At 41.5% G+C, this 14546-nt stretch overlaps 1 protein-coding gene across 1 annotated transcript in view; it reads right to left on the reverse strand.

Annotated features, from left to right (window-relative positions):
• Nucleotides 1–1067: 1067 nt before the first annotated feature.
• The window catches only part of COCH (cochlin), a 36415-nt gene continuing 22936 nt past the window's right edge, over nt 1068–14546 (reverse strand). The window contains exons 6-12 of the mRNA XM_079954604.1: nt 14112–14174; nt 12670–12714; nt 12434–12581; nt 8126–8229; nt 6658–6884; nt 3311–3827; nt 1068–2487 (exon numbers count right to left, since the gene is read on the reverse strand). Coding sequence (XP_079810730.1) covers nt 2312–2487; nt 3311–3827; nt 6658–6884; nt 8126–8229; nt 12434–12581; nt 12670–12714; nt 14112–14174 — 1280 coding nt within the window. The 3' untranslated portion in view covers nt 1068–2311. The remainder of the gene's footprint in view (nt 2488–3310; nt 3828–6657; nt 6885–8125; nt 8230–12433; nt 12582–12669; nt 12715–14111; nt 14175–14546) is intronic.

Raw genomic sequence — 14546 nt, forward strand, 5'->3', positions numbered from 1 at the left:
ATTGTGTCAGTGAACATTCGAGATCTGCTTTTATATACAAACATGTGATAGGTCCTAAAGTGGACACTCTATTTCAACTCATTGGTTTGTGGCAGCAGGCAGTGGCTGTCAGGAGGAAGTGGAAGACACCAGGGCTGAGACAGAAGCTGAGTTGGTCTGTAGGAAGAGGAAGACTTCAGCAGCAGTCCTCTAGAAGAGCTGAAGGCAGACTGTCAGGTGTCTACAAGTAGCAGTGAATTCCTGACGAGATGAAGACTTTGGATCAAGTCCTTTGTAAAGTGAATGTATTAAGTGGGGAGAAGATAACAGCAACTGGCTATTGGCTTCCAAAAAGGAAGAGAATGAGTGCAAGGAAATTTATCCCTCTTTAAAGTAACCCTTAAAGCAAATATTCACGTATTTAACATCTAACTCACTAATAAACCTATCTGATGTCATAAATAAGTTTCAACAAAATTAATGGGGGCAGCCAATGCTGTTTGGATGTACTTCTACTCACGCAATGGGCATCCTCTCCTGCAGCCTTCCATGTACCCAAGCAGTTAGGGGACTTTACAGGAGGAAAGGAAGAAGAAGCCCCATTGTGCAAATGGAATTTCACTCACACAATGCTGGATTTCACCCAATATATTTGTTTGGCTTTTAAATTGGAAGACTTCTGGTACATTTGTCCTATAGCTGAAGGCAGCCCTTGTCTACTAATTGGTGAATAAGGGAATATTTAAAAACGAGACGTTAGCAGTAGGAAAGTAGGTTGTTTCAACATATAAGGTGTAAGTGGCATTATTTTATCTGAAATAATATAAAGGTGACCCTTCTGACAAAGGAGTTCAGTTTTAGAAGCAAGCCTCATGCCTGCACTCGTCTCATCACCTGAACCATTCAGACCCAGCACATGATTCCACCACCGTACCCTCTGCAAACAGTTACCATGGGGTAGGTTGAGATTGATGACATACCCTTGCCTTACATTATACCACTGGCTACAATTCATCATCTCCCCAAACAGTATACAATAATTATTTTTGTTTTCTTGTGATAATTCCACAGTTAATGATACAAACAGCTGCATTCTTTGTTATTGCTTTATTGAATTATAGCATACTATTGGGAGTCTTATAAAAAAACAAACCATAGTGTGGAGAACAGCTGTCATGTAAGGTATGTGTATTTTCCATATCAAACAGTTTTAAAGCTATGAATAAAATAGTAATCTGAGAAAAGTGCATGTTTTTCCCTCCCACATACTAAAAACAACAACACCTGTGTTGAAATATCTAGGTAATAAAGTAGAAAAATACTAGGCATTGTTGCCACTTATATTTATGTAATATATTGACAATCATAAATTATGACTAAAAGCCAGTTAAAAATATCCCTTCTGTACCTTTCATAATTGCTTATAATGTTTACAAACAAAAGAACCTGTTGCGGGGCAAACAGTTCTGCAGTTGATGGTGGGTAGGCAGTTTACAGCCCAATTCATGGGTCTTTTAATCTGGTATAACTGGATTTAAATGAATTCAGTCCCACTGACAACAACTGAATTAATTCAGATAAAAGCTGAAAGTTGCCCCTTAAAACATTTTTCTTCTTCTTAATAGTTTCATTGCATTCCAAGCAATTAAGGAAGTGAGAACTCAATGCATTTTATTTTTTTTAAGCAAGTAATTATTCATACAGTACCAAATCTTTGGAGATGCACATGACCAAGGTTTGTGTGTATATGTTTTTGGTTTGTTTTAAATCCAAACATAGCCAGATTTTAAACAACTTTTATTTGTGCTTTGGAGTAGTCAAATAGTTTTTTAAGAAACTAATTGCTGTACATGAACTGTCTATCAGGATGCATACAAGATGTTCTAAGCACTAGTCTGTGCTATGCAAATGCAGCGCTGATAGCTATGTATTCAGCAAAATATTCCTTTCACCAGTTGATAGTATTCTAAAACAATCTTTTTTACACTTGATAGAATGTATCTGAGATTATATTCAGCATTTAATGCCAGGAGCAGCTGTGTATTTTCTCTATATACATAACATGAATATCAAGTAACCTTAACTATAAGATCTGCATCACTTTAAACTTTAACTGAGAAATATTAAATATACATATGTAATGGCAGCTTTGGGCTAACTTCTCCGCTTACTGTTTATTCAAACAAAACTTCCACTGACTTCCGTACAAGATCTGCCTAAAGAAAGCAGAAGAGTAGCCCTTTGTGTGCTAGAATAACAGAACATCTATACCCTAGAGAGACCTCCTTGGCATTCCTGACGTGATTTAGAGTCATCTCTTGCAGCCTTCCATTTACTGTTTGGAGTCCAAGAAATCTCTGCAAATGCCTCTAACAACATCAGGAACAAGCTGCTCCAGTCCCATAAATTCTCTTGTGAAAAAGGTGTGTGTCTCCCTTGGTTCAGATGCCATATCTTTTAAGTCTTCCAGTGGTGCCCAAGCAATGCCAATGGAGAAGGTGGTAATACCTGCAAAAAAGAAAGGCTGGTTTAAGCCTCAAGCAGACATGACAATGGTTTATTGAGTCTTCCTGAAATAAACAAAAGTGAGGCCTGTGTCATTATCCTATTTCGTAGCTATAAAGAGGTTATAGGACCTGCCCATTGCGCTGCTTCAATTTCACAGGAATACAGAGAGCAGGTTTTGTAAGATGGCTTGCAGAATGATCCCATAGCACACACGATACGTATTTTGGGTTCTTGATTAGTCTATGGGTAGTATCCAAACATGTCTCTTTAGTGCAAGGATTTCTGCTTGTACAATGGGTCTTTGCCCATTCTCCTGCCCCTGCATGTACCCCACACCTTCCCCACATCTGCTTTCGAGGGTTGAGAGACACTGAGAACATACTTAGGGAGCACATGGAGGAGGAGAGGGCAAAAGTTCCATTGTGCAAGCAGAAATCTGTGTGCCAATGGGACCATGACTTAGTGCTGCTTTTGATACAACCCCTTATGATTGTTGTGTCACAGCATGTAATGAGGCAAGTTGGTCCAGAATGTAGTGGGAATCTCTGTTAAATCCAGGATGGGTATCCCAAAGTAAGGGATGGTATCTGACTAAATCATAGATGGAGTAGACCCACTGACATCTGTAGAGTTGTTAATCAAGTCTAGCTTCAGTCCACCAAGTATGACCTAGTCAGACACCACCTAATGAGTTCTAATACACATAGCAATGAACAACTATGAATTATCTTTCACAGCTGTTCAGATCATTAGCTTCAAAAGCAGCCACACTCACCACACCAAACGTACCTTGTATGAGCACAGACAGTGACAATCATTTTACCTGCTTTGTGAGCAGAAACAGCGGGTCCTCGGACATCATCATAAGACTGGCCATCAGTCAAAATCACCAGGAAATTTTTGTTGGCCCCATCTCTCACAGGTCCAAAAACATTTCTGGTTGTATAGGTAATGGCCTCTCCAGTAGCTGTGCCACCACTCATGTAACGGATTCCTCGGACGGCAGAAAGAACCCTCTCTTTTGTGATGTAGTCTGTAAAGCTGAACTCAGTGCGCTGGTCGTAGGTGAACTGAACTGCTGCAATTTTGGCACCAATATCTGTGATCTCAAATGATTTGGCAACATTGCTGATAAATTCAAGCATGAGACGGAAGTTGCTATCTCCAACGCTGCTGGAGCCATCTATCAGGAAAGCTATGTTGACTGAGTTGTAGCATGTCTTGCTGCACAACATTTGTTCATGAGCACAGAGTTTTTGAACAAGTGGCTTCACATATTTTGTAGTACCAAACCAAGTGGGTATGTTGTAGGAGAAGAAGCCATTATTTTGACAAACAGCCTGTTTAAAAAATAAAACAGAAAAGCTATGGATTTTGGCTCTTCTACTGAATAAATGGATGTTAGCTACTTATCTATACCCTTTTGACGTATTCTTTTGGTGGGGGGAGGTACTGCATTAAATGTTTGTTTTTGATGCACGGTGCTTATATGTTTCCTTGAGACTGTCTATTTTAAAAAGGGCATATTTTCCTATACTTCAGCAGAAAGAACCATTGTACCTACCTGAAAGGTAGATTTGCTTGCCCAGTGTTGTATCACTGAGGAGGAGCTTTTACAAAAAATAGTCTGTCCCCTCTTCAGTTCGGCATACTCACTGAGCATGAACAGTGGGGAACTGAAGGTCAGGATATTGTTAACCTATTTCCAACAACAAACCATTACCTGAAAGCCAAGTGTGCAAACAGAGATGGGAAAAGGTGTTGCAGGGTGTGGCCCCAGTGTTGCTACACTGAACAAGCAAATCTACCCTTCAGGTAGGTACTATGGTACTATTCCATTTGTCAGTGTAGCATCACTGGGTTGGGATGTACAAAAGCTTACCCAGCTAGGGTGGATCCCAACTGTAACAAGTTACTACTATGGGAGAGCCTGCTGCCGCCCGCCCCCTGCCAAATGCCATTTCAGAGGAAGCAAAGGTGCCTGGTGAATGTGCTCAGGGACATTCAGGTTGCTGCTCTACATATTTCTAACACTGTCACCGACAGGACATTGATCTCAGAGATTCTCTGGGCTGAGGTGATGGCCACCAGGAACAGGACTTTAAAAGAAGAGTTTGGATTTGATATCCCGCCTTTCACTCCCTTTAAGGAGTCTCAAAGCGGCTAACATTCTCCTTTCCCTTCCTCCCCCACAACAAAACTTTAAAAGAGAGAATCTTCAACAGTACTTGTTTCAGTGGCTCAAAAGTTGGACATTGGAGAGCTGAGAACACCATGTGAAGATCCCAGAAAGGAAAATGATGGACAACTGGAGTATAACGGAGGAAGTGGTTTGCTAGTGGGTGAGTGGTCAGAGCAGGGCTATCCAGCCATGCCAGAATAGAAGAAATGGCCACTGCTTGGGGTTTTTTTGGATATTAGGTTTGAACTTTGTGAAGGACCTTCCTGTAGGAATACTAATAAGTCAGGGATGGATGTGGTTTCCACTGAACCTTGCTTGTGCCCAGCCCATTTAAGAAAGCCCCTCCACGTTGCCTGGTAAATGCAGATTGTGGGGAGGGAATGGTCAGTACCTTTACTAGTGCTGACCGGACTTGTCTCCAAGAATCCACCCCAGCTGATGCTGTCTTTGTAAGGGCTGATTAAAGCCTGTGGGGTGGTAGAGCTCAGTGTACTGTGATCACCATTATGGAGGACCATCCAATGCTCCCTAGACTGGTTGTGGTGGGAGAAGCGTCCACTGCTTTGCCCCAACAAGGAAAGAAAACAATTGTAGATGAGCAGTAAACCCTGGCGGCCTGGGCGAGCTGCTCTTGCCCCCCTCTCAAAAGCGAGTCCATGGATTCTAATCATTGTGTGTGTGTGTGTGTGTATTTATGCTGAGAAAGAACAGTAAAAAGAGTGGAATAACAGAAGAATAAAATTGCTAAGCCAAGATGAAAGAGTAAGAGAAGCCAAAGGAGAATGTGATATTGAGGCAAAAAACTGAAGAAGGACCAGACTATTTCCTATAAAAGCTACTCCTGCCTTCATTCACTAGAGACACAAGTATGCCCAACCTAGTGATGCTACACCGGCAAGCAAAATCAAGGCTGTATCCAATTTAAATTCTACTTAGAGCAAAGTCATTCATATTAATAGGCATAACTAGTTTAGGCTCATCCATTTCAATGAGTCTACTCTGAGTTGGATATAGCCCATAATATTTACTACTTGGGAAAATGCTTTCCTTCCCCTAGGAAGCTTACCTATTGTTACTGAGATTGCTGTGTAGAATGTTTTTTATGTATATTACTACGATCCCTGTAGCATGAGTAATAATAATAATAATAATAATAATAATAATAATAATAATTTATTATTTATACCCCACCCATCTGGCTGGGCCTCCCCAGCCGCTCTGGGTGGCTTCCATGGAAACCAAAAATACAGGAAAATATCACACGTTAAAAACTTCCCTGAACAGGGCTGCCTTAAGATGTCTTCTGAATGTCAGGTAGTTGTTTATCGCTTTGACATCTTGTGGGAGGGCGTTCCACAGGGCGGGCGCCACTACCGAGAAGGCCCTCTGCCTGGTTCCCTGTAGCTTTGCTTCTCGCAATGAGGGAACCGTCAGAAGGCCCTCGGCACTGGACCTCAGCGTCTGGGCAGAACGATGGGGGTGGAGACGCTCCTTCAGGTATACTGGACCGAGGCCGTTTAGGGCTTTAAAGGTCAGCACCAACACTTTGAATTGTGCTCGGAAACATACTGGGAGCCAATGTAGGTCTTTCAGGACCGGTGTTACATGGTCTCGGTGGCCGCCCCCAGTCACCAGTCTAGCTGCCGCATTCTGGATTAGTTGTAGTTTCCGAGTCACCTTCAAAGGTAGCCCCACATAGAGCGCATTGCAGTAGTCCAAGCGGGAGATAACCAGAGCATGCACCACTCTGGCGAGACAGTGATGAGTGGTGACTAATGGTTATTTCTAGAGCACAGCTGCACCATCTCCTGAACTTTACCCTAAACTTCTCAACTCTCAAGAGCTTTTAGTTGACATTGCCTTCCTTTTATAACACTACCTTAGCAAAAGCGTAGATTACAACCTGTCAATTTTTCAGTTGGGGATCTTGTCCAAAATCTACTGAAGCCCCACCCAGAGGCGGGAAATTTAGGAAGTCCTTTTCTCACCTTCTCTACAAAGCCAATGTCTTGAACCATCCCAAGCTCTTCGGGTGTGGGCTTTGCAATGGACACAATGAATACATTAATACCAAATTCTCTGGCCACTATTCCAGCTTCTTCCAGATTGTCTGATGGCCAGCCATCTATGAAAACCACGATGACTTTAGGAATGCCTTTGCGTACCCCATTTTCAGCAGTAAAGAATCTTTGTGCTGTGTGTTTCAATGCTTTTCCTGATAAGGCAGCAGGAGGGGGAGAGAAAAGAAAAATGATTTAGATTGTCAATTTTTGCTACTTTTGAAAGCACACCTCATTCTGTTTAGATGTCTAAAATATAGACTTCACAGACCAGGAACTTAAGAACAGTAAATAGAAATAGTTCTTTAAGATGCATAATTGAGACATACCATAAATTATTAGAGCGTTCCTAGTTGTGCTGCAGAATCTGTAAAACCTAAGTAGTGTGGCAGTAAGGCAGCCATCCTGCATGCTGGGGGGGGGGGGGGGGCTAGCCCTTTTCAGACAAAGAGCCACTGCAACCTGTGTTCAGCTTAAGGAGCCATATATCAAAGACAGTGTGAAATTTTTTAAAAAAAGGAAATTTGATGACAGGGGTGGGTCACAAATGTTTTGGTATTACAAAATCATAGCAGAAGAGGCGTGAGAGTTATCAATACATTATTTTTAAATGACAAATTATCAACATTGTGCTTTTACAAACAATCCATCAGCACACATATTTCTGTTTGACCGAATGAATGATTTCCCCTCTCTTCACCCCACAAGCAATTTTGGGGGTTCTCCTGCTCCCTTCCCCACCAATTTGGGTCGTGGGGGGCTGGAGAAAGAGAGGGAGAAAAGTTCCATTGTGCTCACGGAAGTCCTTGAGCTAGTGGGACAAGTTAGCTGAAACTAGCCCTATGATTTTCTGCAGGAATCACACACAGGAATTATAGATACAAGTGTGAAACAGTTCCAGAAGAGATTTAGTTGTGATTCTCTATATCGGGGGTGAGGGACCTGTGGCTATCCAGATGTTGTTGGACTCCAGTTCCCATCATTTAGCCCCCAGGCCTGAGGTCCCTCACCCCTCATCTAGCATATGTTGTTCAAGGCTGTCAATCACTTTGGTTGTTATTTCTGAAGGCAGCATTTCTAAGTGCAAATAGCTTGAATGCCTTTAGTCTAGATAAAGGGCCAGATTCAACTGCATGGTGCTACTAGTGGGAGCTTGCACAATGACTTCTGCTCACGCAATGGGCCTTTCCTCTCTCTCCTCTTCTTGCCCTCCAAAATTCGTTCAGGGGTCTCATGGGCATGCAATGGGAAGAGGGGGGAGAATGTTCCATCAGACAACCAGAAATGTGCTGACAGAGCCACCTCCTTAGCGCTACATTGAATTCCTCTCAAATACAGTACATCATTATTTGAAAATACTATTTTTTATCTTTTGCCTGCCTGGGCTTGTACTTACCTGTATTGGAATTGCCTCCTTTGAAACCTATCTCTTTTATGGCAAATAAAACATCTTTTGATGCAGTGAAGTTTTTCAGGTAAAATTCTGTTTTTGGATGCTCACTATTTAAAAACAAACAAACAAACAAACAAACAAACAAACAAACAAACAAACAGAACAAGGTCATAATGTAACAGTGCTAAAATTAATGCTTTGAAGTCTGAGTGGCATTATTTAATCTATGAATCTTTTCAAAACTGATTTTACTACATCTGTTTCTGTTAGTTTCTTCTCCAATATAGAGTCAGATTCAGACCCACTGGTGCTCCTAGACACAAGTAAATTACTGCTTCCTTAACAAAGATAGCTGCAGTCCTCAAATATGTCTGCACCCTATCTCAGAACAATCTTTGGCAATTTCCACAAGCATCACTTAATCAGTGATGACATTTTCCAGGTTTGTAAATTAGAGGCGGAAACACACATTGAGTAAAAGGTATGTACAGTTTTCTTTCACTTTCTAAGCAACACACATATTAATAACTCAATCAGTCCCATTGAGTTCAATGGCAATTACTCTACAGTAAGTATGCATCGGGTGGCAACCATAAAATCACTTGTGAAAACACTTCAGGCATGATCTAGCTGCATGTAGGGCCTGCTTGTAAAGAATCTCAAAAGGGCTTAATAGTTGTCTTAGTTTCTCCTCTGTCCCATGTGTGTTATAGGCACAGTGGGAAGTAATGGGAAATCTGAGCACATCTTCTGCATCTCCACCCTGCTCCTTTCTCTGTGCCTTGCAAATTTATGTTAGAAGAAAATCGACTCTTTTAAGCCCCGTCAGAATCTTCTACATTTGCATGCTCTACCAGTGGATGGAAGTAGACCACAGACCTTCTTGTCTTCCTTCTAAAGCATTGAAACAAAGACAACTGAGCAAACAACAGCATTGCGGAAAATGTCACTGAGGTCTATGAAAATGGAGGCATATATGCCATATTTTTTATTTTATAAACTTGTACCGCACATTTAACTTTATCTAGATTCTAAATACAATTTAAAATAGATAATTGTTTTCTTTTCTTTTTACATTTTTAGGTGTGTTTGGATACTAAACACATTCTTATTGCACAGAATGAAGTTCTGAGCTGCTGGAAGTTGTGTAGGCTGTGTAACAACCCTTTTTCCAAGTCAGCATGTTTAAGCTTCTCTTTCTATATCTGCTTTTCTTCTTGTTTGAAAGGCAGCTGATGTGTCTAGCTCTCCAGCAACCCCTGCCCCACAACCAAAACCCGTAGCATATCTCTTCTTTGGGGACATGAGCTTCTTGACTTGATAGCTATGAATAGAAGCAACCATATCTAAGGTCCACTCTCAAAAAGCCTGAATGATCAGCTTGATTCCCCAAACCCCCACCTTGCAGGAGCTGGAAGGAGATCAGAGCATTTTGTTGACAGAGGGAAGCAGATGATTATTTGGAGGGAAGAACAGAGAGAGAAAAGCTTGACCCTCTGCCTGCCTGACACAAACGCTTCAATACATTTTTTTTACCACTTGGGTTTCCAAACACAAGTTTTCTCTTGTAAACAGGTGAATAAAACCTCTCACAGGAAAAAGCAGCTGGGTTGCTGCAGGGGGGAAGGGTGTGGTCGTATTACTCTCTTCTTGCGATGTGATGAATTGGAGTGGAAAAAAGCAGGTATGCTCAGGCTTAAGTACACGCTGTCGCCCGCCACCCCCACCTCCACAATTGTCCCCACTCTAAATCCTCTCTTTCCAAAGCAGATTTCATCCCCCCCCCCCCGGGGTTCTGTTGCATTCATTTGCCCAATGCATTTGGATATGTGTCCTTCAGAAGAAACTGTAAAAAACATGAAGATAAAATAAGATGCAGATTATCATGTTTTATTGCCATGGGAGATATTTTTGTGCTTAGTTGTGAATTACTGTTTAAATGGATGTCTTCACAGCTGCCCCGGAAGAGAGATTTACAGTCAAAACGCATTGGACTCACTTCAATAAACTGTTTCCAAGCACCTGTTCTGGGTTTTTTTGTTCTGTATTTTTCCCACCACAAGCAAAGTGACCATATCCATTGGCTGCATGTCAGATATACAATTTAACTAAATCTAGGAGTGCTATTTTCAGTTTAAACTCTGCCGGCCTTAATCTCTTCTATGTGTTTTTCCATCACCGTCAGCCACTCAACACAAAAAGCTTTTCTTGGCTCTACTAAAGTTTTCAGAAGAATTGCTCATTTTTGGAGCATAGATGACACTAATTCTCTTGGATGAAATGTTTGTGCTGCTAGTGCAGCCCACAAATATAACTGAATAATCCTTTTGTGACTTAGATGTTTATGGGGTAACTCATCATCAGCTTGGTAACAAGCAGTGTAAATTGTTCCAGATGTTTTTGGTCCTTTTTCTTTTACATATATTGTTAACAATCATTTGTTTTTGGATTACATTCGCACAGTAACGATCAATGTGGATTGACAGAGCAGAGCTGATACTTTAGTAAAAGAGACAGAGGGAGGGAGGAAGGAAGTGGCAGAAATAAAATCTCCACTACTTAATCTCACAGATGGTTCAAATTTTAGAGGGGGGGGGAAGGATTTATAGCCCCTTTCTCCCAGAAGTGATTTCCAAAAAAAGTTACAGCGTTGGAAACTTGCCATTACACAAGACCAGATGTAAGAATCCCAAAGAAACTGAAGTATTGTTTTTAAAATTGGGGTGAGGACTACAGTGGGAGACGTTTTGCATGCAGCTTTGATCCCTGGTATCTCCAACTAAAAAGGGCCAAGTTGCAGGTAATAGAAGATGGACATAGCTCAGTCGCAGTGCATCCACCTTGCTTGTGGAAGTTTCCAGGTTTAATCTCTGGCATCTCCAAGTAGCCCTGGAAATGTCCTTTGTCTGAAGCCCTGGAAAGCCACTGACAGCCAGCATAAACTGGCTGTCAGTGAGCTAGGTGGCCCAATGCTCTGACTCAATATAAGGCAGCTTCCAATGTTTCTATGTAATGGAAAAGACCCTTTTTTGAGATTGTGAAAAGCTACTGCCACTCAGAAGTAGGAAATGCTAGGCAGAAAGATGGGCAAATAGTCTGATGGTAAAAGGCACCTTGCTTCCTACAATCCCTAAGAACAACAGAGCTGCTTTTTGTTGCATTTTAAACCATTATATTGGACCACTGATCTTTTGTCCTTTACTCCCAGTCTTTGGAAGTGTGATAGTAACTGATCTGTCAATAGCAAATATACCACCTTAAAGCTTTGGATCGTCGCAATATAGAAACAGCCATGTTTTGGCATGTCTGTGGTGGGTGGTCACTCTCATTTCCTCTGTTTCCAATGTTCAAACGTAAGAAGAGTTTATTCAGAAGCCGAATGAAACCAACCGTGTATCAAGCTTGGGGGAATTGTTGGTAAGGAGGGCATCCATACCCTGTATATCCACAGTCTTGTGGTGCTTAATATCTGGCTGCTAATCTGGCACTGTAGGAACTTCAGACGTCATCTTAAAAAAAGTATTCTGGATGCACAAAACAGTGAGTTGTATCAAAGAAACTTAAAGGGAGATAGGAGGGGGTGAGGCGTAATGTGAAGCAGGGCTTTAGCAAATGCATATCTGTTTTTCTTCCCTGAATAGCTATTATTCTGCCCCTTATAATGCTAACTATGCTTTCCCACTTGTGTTCTAATAACCCTAATAACCCTAATATACCTATATATAGATTAAATCTATTGATGACTACAAGCGTATATAGGAGGTGTGGGGAACATTTGACCCTTAATGTGTTGCTGAACTACAACTTCCATCATCCATGGCCATTGGCCACACCTGCTGGAGATTATGGGAACTGTAGTTTAGCAGCATCTGGAGAAGCAAATGTTCCCCACACCTGCTGTACAAATAACCAAAAGCAACACAAGAACATCCAGAGAAAATGTGCCTTTGGCTACCGAATGCTAGGGAGTGATACAAGTGTGGGTTTATCACCATGATCTAATGGACTAAACACAGTAATCACAATGCTGCACTAGACTGGTGTCAACACATCACTTTCTATACTATTACTATTTATTTTCATTTACTTGTTAATATACTCCTAATATACTCCATGGGTGCCATTTAATATTTAACGTGTAGGGAAACAGATGGCATTGATAGGCAGTTCAAATGTGATTCAAACTATAACAGAAAATGCATAACTGTAATAATGTCTTTTTTAGTTAGATCATGCCCACGCTAATCACATTGTTATAAATTATAGCACCTAAGAAGGAGCGATGTACCAAATAGGACATATTTCTAGTACCTGGCTTGTACAACTCCCACATGCGGTCCTTCAGATCCAATTCCCAGCATCACCGCTACTTTCCCAACAAAGTTCTTCTGCAAATTAAATCTACGCTGCCCAATATTGTAGCTTCCATCAATCAGAAAAGCAATATCCGCTTTACAGTCTGTGAACACCCAAGATAGTTAGATTAACTTAAAGGCAAATTAACATGAGAGATTTGTTTTATCAGACATGGTGAAATGGTAACCTACCTTTGTTCCCAGATTTTTTCTCAACTGTTTTCTTGGGCCGTTTACCTAGAAGGTAGGAAACATCATGAATTCTATACATGTAGGTACTCTTAGTAATAGAGCTATGAAAGGCCCTTCAGCACAGACATTCAAAACATACTTCGAAGAGTCATTTCACCATTATTATTTAATCATTTAAAAAACATACGCTGCTGACCACAGACACAGAGTGTGGAGTATATAGGCCAGGGATAAGAAACCTGTGTCCCATCAGATACCATTGCACTATGACTTCCTTAATCACTTTGCCATGCTGGCTGGAGCTGCAGTCCAACCACATCCAACAGCTCACGGGCTCCCCATCTCTGATATAGACAGAGATAGACTCACTGTTAACTGTTATAATAACAAGTTTCAGAGATTGTTATCTGGACTTATCTTTTGTTTTGTATAATGCTGAAAACTCAAAAATAAAAATAAAAATTACACACGTTAAAGGGATTACCAATAAATAAGATAACATATGTTCATTTTGCCAATAATAATATACAAATTACCGTATTTTTCGCTCCATAAGACGCACCTAGTTTTTAGAGGGGGAGTGCATGAAAAAAAATATTCTTTAAAGGGAGCACTGAGCAGAGCCTGTATGCATCCCAGGCTCTGCTCTGCTCTCCCTTTCACAAGCCGCATGGAGCGTGTGTGCAGTGCTTGTAGGCTTTTCCCCGAGGAGGGAGAAGGGCAGCCCATTACTGATGGGCTGCCCTTCTCCCTCCTGGGGGAAAATTCCCCAAGAACCACACACACGCTCCGTGTGGCTCTTTAAAGGGAGCACGGCTCTTGCAGGCTTTTCCGGGAGGTGGGGGAAGGGACTGAGGGGCTGCCCTCTGTCCCTTCCCCCACCTCCCGCAAAAGCCAGGGAAAGCCACGAGAAGCCTCCTCAGGGCAGCGGGATGAAGGTTCCCTGTGCCCTGAAGAGGCTTCACGCAGATAAGCCAGAAGCTAGAACAGCAAGAGGGAGCGCTGCGCAGCGCTCCCTCTCACTGTTCTGGCTTCTGGCTTAGCTGCGCAGCCTGCATTCACTCCATAAAACGCACACACATTTCCCCTTACTTTTTAGGAGGGAAAAAGTGCGTCTTATAGAGCAAAAAATACGGTATTTGCTAACAGCTATTTTCCTTTTCCATGTGCCTGGAATGAGCTTGCTACCTGAACACCTTTTGCTGGTCTTGGAAAATTCATAAAATCCTTCTGTACAAACAAATCTCCCTGCGTGCTGTGCTTCTGGGTCGGTCTCTCTCTCTCTCTCTCTCTCTCTCTCTCTCTCTCACACACACACACACACACACACTATATATATATATATATATATATATATATGAATGATAATAATAGGATAGAAAATATTTTATTTCTTGGCCATTCCTGATCAGTAAGAACATATTTTGAAAGAAACATCTTACCTGTGGGTGGGCGTGCTGTTGAAATTGGCCGCCCAACAGCTTCAAGTGCAGCACTCTGGGGTCCTGTTACCACATTGAAAAATAAATTAAGCTTACTGCATTGCTGTCAAATTACATTGTAGTAAAACAGGTTGTACATGCTCAGTTTTACCTAATAAAAGAAACTGCAAAAAGTCAACACCTCAAGCCACTAGATCTCACTGAGAAGGAGACTCCTAGGAGCTAGTACAATAGCTTAAGGCATTTAGATGCAAAGAGTCTTCCTGCCTATGCTCCAGCCTAAAATGAGATTGCGTAATACTAAAGTAAACTAACTCCAGAGCAGTGGCAGACAGAAAGTAAAATGGAAAACCCTACAGATGACAAGAATATTTTCCCCAGTTACCTATACTGTGAATACTTTTTATCATACCGATGATGCATGCCCCAATGTTT

Source organism: Podarcis cretensis, assembly GCF_951804945.1.
Source record: "Podarcis cretensis genome assembly, chromosome: 1".
NCBI lineage: Eukaryota > Metazoa > Chordata > Lepidosauria > Squamata > Lacertidae > Podarcis > Podarcis cretensis.